The sequence below is a fragment of the Camelina sativa genome, chromosome 11, assembly GCF_030686135.1.
Source record: "Camelina sativa cultivar CO46 ecotype springtype chromosome 11, ASM3068613v1".
Taxonomy (NCBI): domain Eukaryota; kingdom Viridiplantae; phylum Streptophyta; class Magnoliopsida; order Brassicales; family Brassicaceae; genus Camelina; species Camelina sativa.
In genome coordinates, this window is record NC_141890.1 from 27,150,367 (window position 1) to 27,162,420 (window position 12,054).

General features: G+C 32.2%; 2 protein-coding genes across 3 annotated transcripts; both read left to right on the forward strand.

The window, feature by feature from the left end:
• Positions 1-741: 741 nt before the first annotated feature.
• LOC104724179 (chloroplastic group IIB intron splicing facilitator CRS2-A, chloroplastic) lies at positions 742-3,111 on the forward strand. 2 transcript variants are annotated; one of them, XM_010442627.3, is made up of 9 exons: positions 742-963; positions 1,078-1,289; positions 1,391-1,475; positions 1,585-1,652; positions 1,789-1,839; positions 1,923-1,996; positions 2,511-2,569; positions 2,656-2,732; positions 2,838-3,111. In XM_010442627.3, the coding sequence occupies exons 1-9, from the start codon at positions 960-962 to the stop codon at positions 2,952-2,954; spliced, it is 747 nt and encodes a 248-aa protein (XP_010440929.2). In that variant the 5' UTR covers positions 742-959; the 3' UTR covers positions 2,955-3,111. The 2 variants fall into 2 exon arrangements, with proteins under 2 accessions (XP_010440929.2, XP_087331712.1); XM_087475586.1 differs by having other exon boundaries at positions 790-963; positions 1,580-1,652.
• A 222-nt stretch (positions 3,112-3,333) lies between these two features.
• On the forward strand, positions 3,334-4,405 carry LOC104724180 (uncharacterized). The gene has a single exon (XM_010442628.3). It carries the CDS (start codon positions 3,502-3,504, stop codon positions 4,219-4,221), a length of 720 nt encoding a protein of 239 aa, XP_010440930.1. The 5' UTR covers positions 3,334-3,501; the 3' UTR covers positions 4,222-4,405.
• Positions 4,406-12,054: the final 7,649 nt, after the last annotated feature.

The window sequence follows — 12,054 nt, forward strand, 5'->3', positions numbered from 1 at the left end:
TCTGTCTTCGTTTATGTCTCTACACTAGCGCGTTTTGGCCTTTTGTTTATTTCAATACTTTTTCTTTTTCTATTCTCTTCAATCCCATGTTTCTTTTATGCGCTTATCATATTTTTTTTTTTTTTTGATCAACCATGCGCTTATCATATAAAAACATGTATCCCTCTGTTTTACTGACTTGAAACAATGTCTATAAGATAAGGACTATCTGAAATGGATGTCGGATACCCACCTAAACACTAACATATAATATTCACGATATTTGCATTATTTTTTATTAATTAACACTAAGTATTATTAAACTTATGAAGATAAAGTACAAAAGCCGGAAAAAAAAAACGACAACAAAAATTTCGAATGGAGTAAACAGATTACGTGGAACAAATTATAATGGTATCTTTGCGGTCAAGTAGAAACATATATAGATGAATTGCACTTGTACTACCACCATTCATAGTCTTAGTTTCAAATCCGTGTATAAACCATGCTATTTCATAATTTAAAACTATCAGATTTTTTTGTATAAATATTTTAATTTTTACCATTAAATAATTCGTGTTCGGTTCTCATTGTCGAATTGATTTTTTTTAATAAGTTCTTCTTATATGTCCTAAATTTACTAATGAAAAACATTAACAACTAAAATTATATACGATTTACTTCCAATTCGTCGACGAATTTCACATAAAACTGAAAAATATTTATTATAATTGTATAATATAATACTAATTAAAAAAAAACAATTAATAATCTAAACAAAAATATTGGTGCAGGTTAAAATCCTCCAACGCTTTGTTCCTTCCCCTTCTCTAGCAACATCAGTGAGACTGATAAACTGTTCGTCTCTTGTGCTTATCCTCAAAGGTTTCGTTTACTAAATTCTCCTAATTAAATCCTCAAAAATCTCCACAAGTTTAACTCTTTACACTTTAGAGTTCATCAGAACCTCGTCCCCATTGATGGGTAAGTATTATTATTTCCCTTGAGAAGATAAAGTTTACGAAATTGGAATTTAGGGTTTTAGTTCTTGACGAAGCAATTTCACATCTTTCTTTCTTTCGTTTTTTCATTTTTCAGCGATGTTTTGTGCGTCGCCTTCTCCAGTTACATCTCTTCTCTACCCAAAAGCTTATAAATTGGGTCAAGCAAAATCGAATTCGAAGAGATCCTTATGCTCTCTGCGTGCTTCGTTGCCTGTTTCTGATAACAATCTTAAGTTTGAATACACACCATGGCTTATCGTTGGGCTTGGTAACCCTGGATTAAAGTATTACGGAACAAGGCATAATGTAAAAGTTTCACTCTTTTACATTCAATTTTGATGTTTATGACTTCAAAGTTCTCTTCTTTTTTTTTTTTTTAATTCTTGATTTGTTTTGTTTATGTGCAGATTGGTTTTGAGATGATTGATCATATAGCTCTGGCTACAGACATTTCCATGAACACTATACAGTCCAAGGCTTTAGTTGGGATAGGTAGGTTCTCTTATTCTCAGCAATTTCCTGTTTTCGATTCATTTGGTTTCCGGCGTTCTTTTCACTTGTTTGTTAGTTAATTTGGGATTTCACTGTGTGACCAGAACAGGTTCTGTTGGAGAAGTTCCGATTTTGTTGGTTAAACCTCAAGCATACATGAATTTTAGTGGTGAATCGGTTAGTTTTTCTTACATTGCTATCCCTTGAGTGATATAACATATACTGTTTCCTCTACATTAGATTTGATAGCCTAAATGCGTTGGCTTTGTCTTTATTCTTCAAACTTGAAATTGTGTGGTAATGTGTTCTCAAGGTTGGACCTTTAGCGGCCTATTATCAAATACCCTTACGCCACATCCTGATGGTAAGTACGGAGTCTTATTGCTTGCTGTGTGATGATGATGAAGTGGAATTGACCAAAAGTTTGTATCTGCCTCTATGGTGTAGATATATGATGACATGGGTTTGCCTAATGGTGTCTTGAGGCTTCAACCAAAAGGAGGTCATAGCCAACACAACGGGTAAGTAATGTCTCTGAAGAGGGAAGTGGTCATTGTGGGTTCTTTTGGTTTAGGAAATGAACAAAAACTGGTCTTTGCTTACAAACTATTTTGGTTTAGGAAAAGAACAAAAACTGTGTCTTTGCTTATAAACTTAGAAGGAATCATATGTGTGTTCTTTTGGTTTAGGAAATGAACAAAAACTGTGTCTTTGCTTATAAAAATCATATGTGAAGTCAAATTTTCATATCTCCTGCAATCTTTTTTTTCCGAGTGACTGGAATTGGAAATGTTGAATTTGCTCAATTTCTAAACTTATAATTCTTGCGTTTGAGGAAGGGAGATGTTATTTTGAAAAGACACAAAAGTTCAAGATCAAAGACCTATGGATACTGAAGAATACAATCGAGTTCAGATAGTATAAAGCATTTTATTTATAGGAAGAGCATTACACTGTGGAGATAGTAATGCATCTTCATCATATATGATTATGCTTTTCTAAAAAAGGCATATAACTTCTTTTGTTATATACCAGATTGAAGAATGTGACAGAACATTTAAATGGTTGTCGAGGCTATCCCCGCTTATCAATCGGTTTGTGTCCTGTTTCACCTTGAAGTCCTGTCCCCAAATACTCCTTTTGCAAATCATAGTAAAAAAAATAGTCTGTTGAATTGCAGGAATTGGAAATCCACCAGGTAACATGGACATGAAAGCGTTTCTTCTACAGAAGTTCAGCCCTTTGGAGCGTGAACAGGTAAACCTAAGTTCATTAGTCAATTGAACTCTGCATATCTGAAACTTGTATGTCTATTTGTTCATCGAATTTTAAATGGGATATGTCGAACTGAATCATGTCAAGATCGATGATGGACTGGAACAAGGTGTTGAAGGTGTGAAGACACTTATTGAAGAAGGATTCAGCAACTCAATATCTCGATTCAATTTGGGACAGAAATACAAGTTTCACACAGTTTAATTTCCTTCACAACTTGGTCGTGATGATACCTGTCACAGTAACCAGTAACAGTAGTAACACCCTTAGTCTTTGTTTTGTCTAGCTTATATTGTAATTTGTAAGCGTTATTAGATAACGATCAAAAATTTATGGATATATATCGTTATGAGTTTTTCTATTCGTTTTAAGTCTATTAAAGAAACAAACAAAAGATCAGATATTTATTACCGGACTAAACCAAATTACACAAACTGTATAGATAAAGTGATGGATTAAGGACATTAATGACCGTTTGATCAATGATTCAGTGGGTCCCACACTATCTAAATAAGACCGTTGAACGTAAGAAGAAAGGAAAAGGGTAAATTAGTCAACACAGGAAAAACCTGAATCTAATTTTTCCTTTTTCTATCGAACCGTTGCGGAAACCATAAAAGCGAAACCTTTTTTTTACCCAATTCCTTAAATAAAGTCTTTTGCAAAACAAGAAGAATCGAGTTAACAAAGATAAAAGAGCTCTCTCTTTTACTGAAGAAGTGATTCGAATTCGAAGATCGTATCTGAATCAATGGCCGATATAATCTCCAAACCGAGCATGGAACAACTGTACTTCTCCGTAGATCCGATGTCTCTTATTCTCTCTCAAAACTCCGACACTCATCAGCTTAAACTCTTGTTAGACGGTTTCTCCGGTTTCGAAAGAGGTCCAAGATACGACGAGTACTCCAAACTACGCGAATCAAAGCTTCGTATGAAACGTGATTTCCAGAAATATCTCGACGAAGAAGACGTAGAAGAGCCAAGGATCAAAAAACAAGTCAGATTCGAGGGCAATTCGGTAATTTCCCAAGAAAAAGTTAAGTTTTTGCCGGAGGAGAAGAAGAAACAGAGTCGGTTTGGGTTATCTCCGATGAGAAAAGCTGTGCCGTCTTCGTTGGCTCAATCGGTTCCTGATTTCTCCGCCGTGTTGCGTAAAGAGAATCGTCGTCCGGTGAATTACAACACTACTACTCCACCGGCTTCGAAGAGTAGAAACGGCGGCGTTTTGTCGGGATCGGTTTCGCGAGGGAGCAAGTCGGCGAGTGCAGGGGAGAAGAAAAGTAAAGGGATGATGATGATGGGAATGGCTCGTAAGAGTTACGCGAATGTTGAGGATCTTAAGAAAATATCCATGGCGGCTGCTTCTGCTATTAATGGAAGCGGAGGAGGAGGTGGAGGAGGGAGAAGAGTCGGTGACGTTGGTGGTGGTGGTCGCCGGACTATTCTTGGTTACAGACAAATTTACTGATTTTTTTCCAAAGCTTTGATTTTTATTCTTTTTCCCCACGATTTATTCTTTTTTTTTTTGGATTTGATTGTTGCTTTGGTATTTTTTATCCGTATTGGTGTGTTGGTGATTTAATTTGTTTGTAAGAAAAAAATAAACATACATTCTTGATATAAAAATTTAAACTATGTGTGATTCTTTCAAATTATTTTGTCACATTCGTTCATGTACAACGTCCATGTAAGTGTAATTAAGTGGTACCCTAAGGTATTGTGTCACGTAGGTAAAATACATTAACTTAGGTGTTTCCCTGTTGGTTTTAATTCTTCCACAAAAGTTATTGGATGTATTCACCATTTTCTTCTACATGTCTTTTTGAATAAACCACAACTTTTTCGATTAATTAGGAAACTCTTTATCTACTATGTTCGTATGTAATTTGCCTATTATTTAGTATTTCTTAGATCATCAGTCACCGACTGATCAATCTATACGAAGCATTTACACACACATACACGTCTTTAAACTTTCTATAAATACATAAATTATACAGTTGAAGTTCAAGGACATCGTATCGTGGGATATAGTATGAATCGTGCTTTACTCATGGTTTCATCGAAGACAAATATATCCCATCAACAAATGCAAAACTATGCCAAGTGGGCAAAGACGGGATACAGAGGAAGTAGACAAAGTGAATGGCAATATACCCAACCACGCCTTAAACCAATACGTACTGGCAATATACACAACCTACTTGGATTGGGAAAATCGAACTGCCTAACACAAACCAAGACATAGAGAGCCACAAACAGAGGAGATATTAGGAGAGAGGTGATAGTCCGGACAGAGGTGAAACGCCCAAGGAGCTATCCTTTTACGATTGTTAGGATGATATTGAAAACTGAGCAGCAAACAATCACAAACTGACGCGAAGGGAACCAAACTGAGAGATGGCTTACTTAACCTTTTTGAACAGAGCACTGTGTTAAAGCGCCAAAAAAAAAACAAAGAAGAGAACCTCTTACAAGGAAACCGTACCGCCGATTCTTTAACCATGAGCAAAAACTCGCAAGTCCCAACTACAGAAAAATAAATACCCAAAAACCGCAACAACAACGAAGCCGCTCCACCAACACCGCCACGAGATAACCGCAACGAAGCATTCCAGATTTAGTTCACTGTCCTATGCAATCTAGAGATGACACATCGACATCGTAGGAAGCAACGCTGCAACTTGAGAAGAAACCACCTAAACACAGAACACCAGGAAATCCAATATGAAGCCAAATATATGCATGAATAAATAAATAAGCACATGAATTCCCATATTTTGTTGCTTCATGCTATGAATATGATAACATGTAATTAAATTACTTACATTATAGTTGATGAAACACGAAAGTTACTTTCTTATTTCACGTACGTTAATTGATTTGTGACCGCTCATTGGTAGTTTAGATAATATTTTAGCTCTTTTCTGAGTTATTTTTAAAAAAGGCTAGGATAACACCCGCGCTACACCGCAAGATATTTTTCTTAAATTATATTTGAATTTACTTTATACCAAAAAATAAATAAATAACTAATCTTTATGTAGTTTAAAATCATGCTTCGTTACACATGCATTCTTCTAGAAAAGCAAGAGGATTAGTGATCAAAATCATTTTCTACATGATTTCATTGGGAACATGGGATGGAAGTCGGTCCAACAGTAAATCAAAACAACCTTACAAACAAGTAGAGAATCACAAAATCAGTTCCCATAGTGATAAGTTAATTAAATCTTAAATATTTAATAAAATACTTATCCTAATCATTTATTTAATTTCTTGTATTTGTCAACTATTTTAATTTTATAATTTGTATATATTTCATATTTATAAATATTTATTTTTGTAAAGCTAAATATATAATAGCGTAATAATATAAAATTTTCTCACATATCACTAATTATTTTTTGTAATAAATATATGTCAGTTTTTAAGAACACGTATTTGTTATACTATATGGATCAAAATAGAATTAGGTTATAACTATATGTTTCTTTAAACCTCTTTGACTTCATTAAATTTTAATAAAAACATCATTTATGAATTTTTATTAATTTTATGATAATATACATTAGTATAAATTACTTACACACTAATTTGTTAGTAATTAAAGCTATTAAAAATTAAAGTGAAATGTTGATTATGTTTTATGCACATAATCATATTGTATGCATAAATTTATAAATTTATGAAAATAAAATTAATTTAAAATACAAAAACGTAATATGCCTACTCCCTTTCTCTCGACTTTGGATTGGGACGATCTTAGTTTTTAAAATATTTTGGCATAACCACTAATGTAAGACTTACACATTCTAAATTTAAACAAAAATAATTATGATACAGCCTTCGTTGTTTTTTTGTATTTTAATTAAACAATCGTAAGTCACATGGACAAAAAACATTATTATTACTTTTGTCGAACGAACCAATAAATACCAAAGGAGTTAACCAAACAAGAGTATTATCCGGACGCAAACAACAAACCGGGACATGCAATTTTGATAACTGGTTCCTCATTCCTGAGAATCCCAAAATTGTCCTCCTCTTTCTCTTCCTCTGTACCAAAAAAAAATCCTTGTCTTCATCTTCTTTTATTAGTAAAAAAGAGAGTTAGTCTCTTGTATTTATTTCTTAGATCAATCAAATAATAAGGCTTTGAAGATTGTTTTTCCCTGCATCAGTAGGTATAGAGTCAATTCTTCTTTTGTCATCATATGATTCGTTGATACGTTTGGACAATTTCGAAATCAGAAACATGAAATGAATATAAAAGTTTTAATTGCTGATTGATCCGCTTATCTGATCTTAGCTCATTTGGTTGGGAAAACATGAGCTGCTCTATACATTGTCTTTCTCAAGAGATTCTGGTCTCTTCTTTGCAGGGGCAAGTACCTACATAAGTAACAAATCAATTTTGAAAAAAAAATAGTTTTGCAATGCTCTAACATTAGAATAATGTTTATGACACAATTCCTACCTCATCCAAAGAAGAATCATCTTCCCATTAAGAAGAAAAGTCATCCTCTAGCTTAGATGAAGGTTCCTTTGCAAGGTTTTTCTTGGTCTAAAAAGCAAATTAAAGGGATAAGATGAATATAAACAGAACACTGCACAATGTAACTAAAGTTAACTAAATTTGTCACAGTGCTCACTACAAATTAAACAATGAGACTGGCGTTATACCTTTTGCTCTTCATCTGAATCTGATGAGTTAGAACTGCTAGGTTCTAGCTAATTCGGTACCGTTTTTTCAGTTTTCTCCTTCTAAACAGCAGCAATCAAGTCTTTCTTCTGCTTCTTTGGAACTTAAGATGTCCAAATCTTGTTTCGTATCTCTGTTACCTAACAAATAAATTAAAAACAGAACATGGTGTTGAGAACCTAGTTCTTGAGAAGGCATAAACAAAAAAAAAAGACAACTCATTGTAACACTCTCTTTCATCACAATATTACACACTCTTTCAATAAACAACTAATCCCCAAATCGTCCTTCAAGCAGAAAGAAAACAAAAACTAATGAGCCAAAATCATGCATCCAAGAATAATTGGGGGAAAACATGATCATATGTGTAATTGGGAAGCTTAGTTGATGGATTGATAATAGTAAATGCACATTACATACGAAATGTTCTCTTTCGAGCATCTTTCAATGGAGGAGTTAAACTATGTATTTGTTCAACTATATTAGGTGCGGGATCACTGGACTCCCTAACCATGACCATATGTGTAACAAATCAAAGTATTCATATTAGTTTTTAGTCAAAATTTACAGATTCTGGTGGTGTTGACTAAAATTTACATGTTACCTCGGATCTCCTTCAATTTCAAGTTTCAAACACATCTATATTATTATTTTTGAAGTACATTTTGTGTGTTATGCTCTTTGAAGTTTTGGTTATTTAATTTGTTTTATTTACAACATTAACCCCTAACTATTTTCCTAAAATAACAATTCCTCGAAACTCATTTCATGGAACTATTTAAACCGACCTAATTTGATACATTTATTGCCATAAATAGCTTGAGAACATCTATACATTTCGATTTTTCCAAAAACAACTCTACGCATTAAATTTTTAATCCCGTAAAAATCTCCAAAATATTTTAATAGATCTTTAGAGACTATATGATCTCTTAAATTTAAATGACACAGCCGAGATTGAGTAACAAATGATTACAATCGCAATAATTATTATAACGTTAATAAAGTTCATAAAAACGAGAACCTAACTTTAAAAACTCAATAATCGGGTATATTTAACTTTAGCATCAAGAAAAACATTTAATATAATATATAACGTGTTAAGAAACTAAATATTATTATGCGATAATGTTATCAACTCAAATAGGAAAACACTGAAATCTCTCTTTTATTGCTACAGATCGTAAACTCCTTGCTCATCAAGCATTTTCCATGTATAAATATCAACTTCACAAACAAAACATAAACACAACCAAAGCCACTAATATGACGGTTTTGAAACACGGGTTAAACCACTAATATGATGGTTTGTTGTTATATAGCGGGAAATGTTATTAACATGACGGTTAGAAATAACATTAGTATAAATATAAAATATTATTAATTCGGTTTTGAAACACGGGTTAAATATTCCTTTAATTATTTGGTCAATACCACTAATATAAGAATATTAGACATATTAAATCAGGGTAATTTAACTAAAATTTTGTAAAACAATTAAATCATTGGTAAAATTGTGACTTAATCCAACAATAGCTTATAAATTACATATTTATGTATTTATTTCCCTTATTATTGTTCTAATAATTGACATTCCAAACAAAATTATTATTTAATTAAACAAAATAAACTAAATATAAAAAATTAAAATGTTATTATTTTTTTAAAAAATGTTCTACGGTGTACGGCGGGTTAAAATCTAGTAGCTTAAAATAATTAAAAAACCATCTCAAATTCACAGTCTAGAAATCTTTCTTAATCTCTAAAATTAAGAAACATAAAAGAATAGAATTATGTTACCTGGAAACAAAAAGTAGAAGGATGATAGTTTAGACCAGACTAAAGCAAGCCAAAACAAAACAAAACAATAATGCATAAGACACAGACTAAAACAGAACAATCACGATTTAAGAGATGACCCATGAGTTAAAGTCTCGAACTTTGGTAGAAACCCATCATCACGGATCTGATGAACATATTCTGGTGAATCGAAGAAGAAGAAATCCACCACAACAGATCGACAATCGATGGGGCTAACATCATCGTCGGATCTGCTCAGATTGCTAGAGAGAGCCATGGCTAGGATCAGCAGCACACTCGAACCATGGTATAAACGGCGCCGACGAAGAAGAAATTGAGAATTAAGCAGCAAGTCCGACCATGGTATCACGACGACGACGATTGATTAATAAACATGATTTTTTTTTCTATGCAAAGTAAAATTAGCGAGCTATTTTTGGAGAAGTGAAAATTTTCACTTGTGATTCATGTTTCCATTGATCATGTGACATTAATTCATGATCATCCCATCTCCAAACTTATAAAAACCAATCTCCTATATATAATTACAAGGTTACGATTATTTGTGTGCTTTATTTAGTGTTTAAAGATATCTTTTGTAAACATATTTTCTTTGTTAACTAAAACAAACACTACATGCATGCAACCGTCGAATACATAGGTAGTGCCGTAGTGATCATTGTGTCTAACTTTAACATTATTCATCAAAATTTCATTTTAAGTTATATTGTTAACCAGATTTCAAATTAATACCACATACACATATATAGCAAATTGTGGACTTATCAATATAATCTATTTTTTTCCAAAAAAAAAATCAATATAGTGTAATATGTACTAATTAACAAAATTCTTTGAGTTTAACTTATCACCAAAATATTTATAACTAGATTAAGATTGGTATACGAGAACACTCAACAGCTTGCTCAAAGACTGTGGAGGTTCTTCTATTGTGGAGAAAAAAGGCGAGAGTAGCAAGGATTTTCTAGCTGAGGGCCGTAGTATCAAAGAAGCAAAAACAGTAACTGATGAACGTCTGAAGGTAAAAAATATCCATTTAAAAATGCAATTAATTTATACATATTTTTTTTATTTTCCTTTGGTGGGAATTAAAATGCTAATTAAATTTTTGGAAAAATTTAGGATTTGATAAAGAAAATACGCCAAGCTATTGCGGAGGAAGATTCTTCCTCTTCTAAATAAAGGAGTAAGTAGTGCTCGATCGGAAGACAAAGTAAAGAAGAGTAAGTAGTAGTAGTAATTTCACATTATTGTCGTTTAATACTAACTATTATGGAATAGTCAATTTATACATATGTCGTGCTGGAACAACGAGTGAGTGGTTTGTCATGTCATTTATCTTTCCTTTCGAAATTTGTAGGATTCTCATATCATATGAGTCATATGTATAAGTATAATCAATTAATGAAGTATTCTTGAATAATTTAATATATGTGTTTCTCTCTTCTATTCTCTTCTATTCTCTTCCGATCTCTCTCTCCCTCTCTCTCCCATGTTGATGAAACTCCAATTTTCAGATTTTTGTTAACTGAAGAAATAGACAATGTCATTCAAAATTATTGTAAGTTTAATTTTGAGATTTTTGTTAACTCATATAATATACTAACCATGGGGAAAAAAATTCATAATTAAACAGGTGAAATTTCTTCATGGTTTTTTACTTTTTCTAATGGACTTTTAAGGTATTAGAAAAAGAGTGTGACATTTCAATTTCGATGCATTTAATTTTTTAATGCATTTAAATGATGCACTATTTTTTACTGTACATGTACAATACAAAAAAATTATTAAAACTTTTGAAAAATATAAAGTTGAAAAAATAAACAAAATCAAAGAATAACATGAGCAAATGATAAGCAAAACATAACCATAAATTAAAAAATAAACAAAAAGAATAGAGCACAAATCAGTTGTGTGGTTAAAGAGGAACAATGAATTTTTACCACTAAAATATTTGTTGAAATAATTATTTATTGGTTATGGATGAAGAATGAGTTTTTTTTACTACAATAACGCCCATGTTGAAACAATAACTACATGGATGAATTCTACTATAACCTTGTCAACTCCGATGAAAGTGGAACAAAGTACTTGGGTATACATTAAGAACCAGATTTATCAGGAATTGTAACAAATAGAGAGTTGCATTCTGAAATTTATTTTTCAATTACTGGAAATTTCACACTCAAAAGTCTCACCAAGAACACACAAATCTAATATCATGAGACGACAAAAAAACATACTGAAGAGAAGAGGGAAAAAACAAGTAAAGTGTACTTTTGGAGATTAGACCCATTAGAACAAAACAGTGGAAGAACCAAACGATTCTATCTTTCAAATCGGTGAAGAAGAAAAGATATGGGAAAATCAAGAAGATAAATCTGTCCTTCGAAGGATCTTGAAAAATCCTGGATTATCTCCATCATCCATGATCCCACCAAAAACTCTGTTTTTCACCGTCTCTCTCTTTCTCCAACGACTCACTCTACTTCTCTCTCTCATTTAATGGCTCACTTTCTCTTTTTTTATTATTATTTTTTCTCGTATTACCAAATAGAGGAAGCTGTGTGTTTGTGACTTTAAAGCCGCAAAAAAAGAAAAACTTACTACTTTTAGTAAATCAATTTACTACAATGACAGTTAGTCCCGATTTAATGTTAGCACTTGCTCTACAAAATTAATAAAGAAATATAAAAGAAACAATGCTTTGTTAATATGAAAATTAAATAAGATTTTAATTTGTGAATATGTCAATGCTATGTTAATAAATTTCTT

Excerpts from the sequence above, each read along its gene's own strand:
- LOC104724179 (XM_010442627.3), top strand. Across the intron at positions 1,653-1,788 it reads TGAATTTTAGTGGTGAATCG|GTTGGACCTTTAGCGGCCTA; the intron begins GTTAGTTTTTCT and ends TGTGTTCTCAAG. Across the intron at positions 1,840-1,922 it reads CCTTACGCCACATCCTGATG|ATATATGATGACATGGGTTT; the intron begins GTAAGTACGGAG and ends TCTATGGTGTAG.
- LOC104724180 (XM_010442628.3), top strand. The coding sequence starts at position 3,502 with ATGGCCGATATAATCTCCAAACCGAGCATGGAACAACTGTACTTCTCC.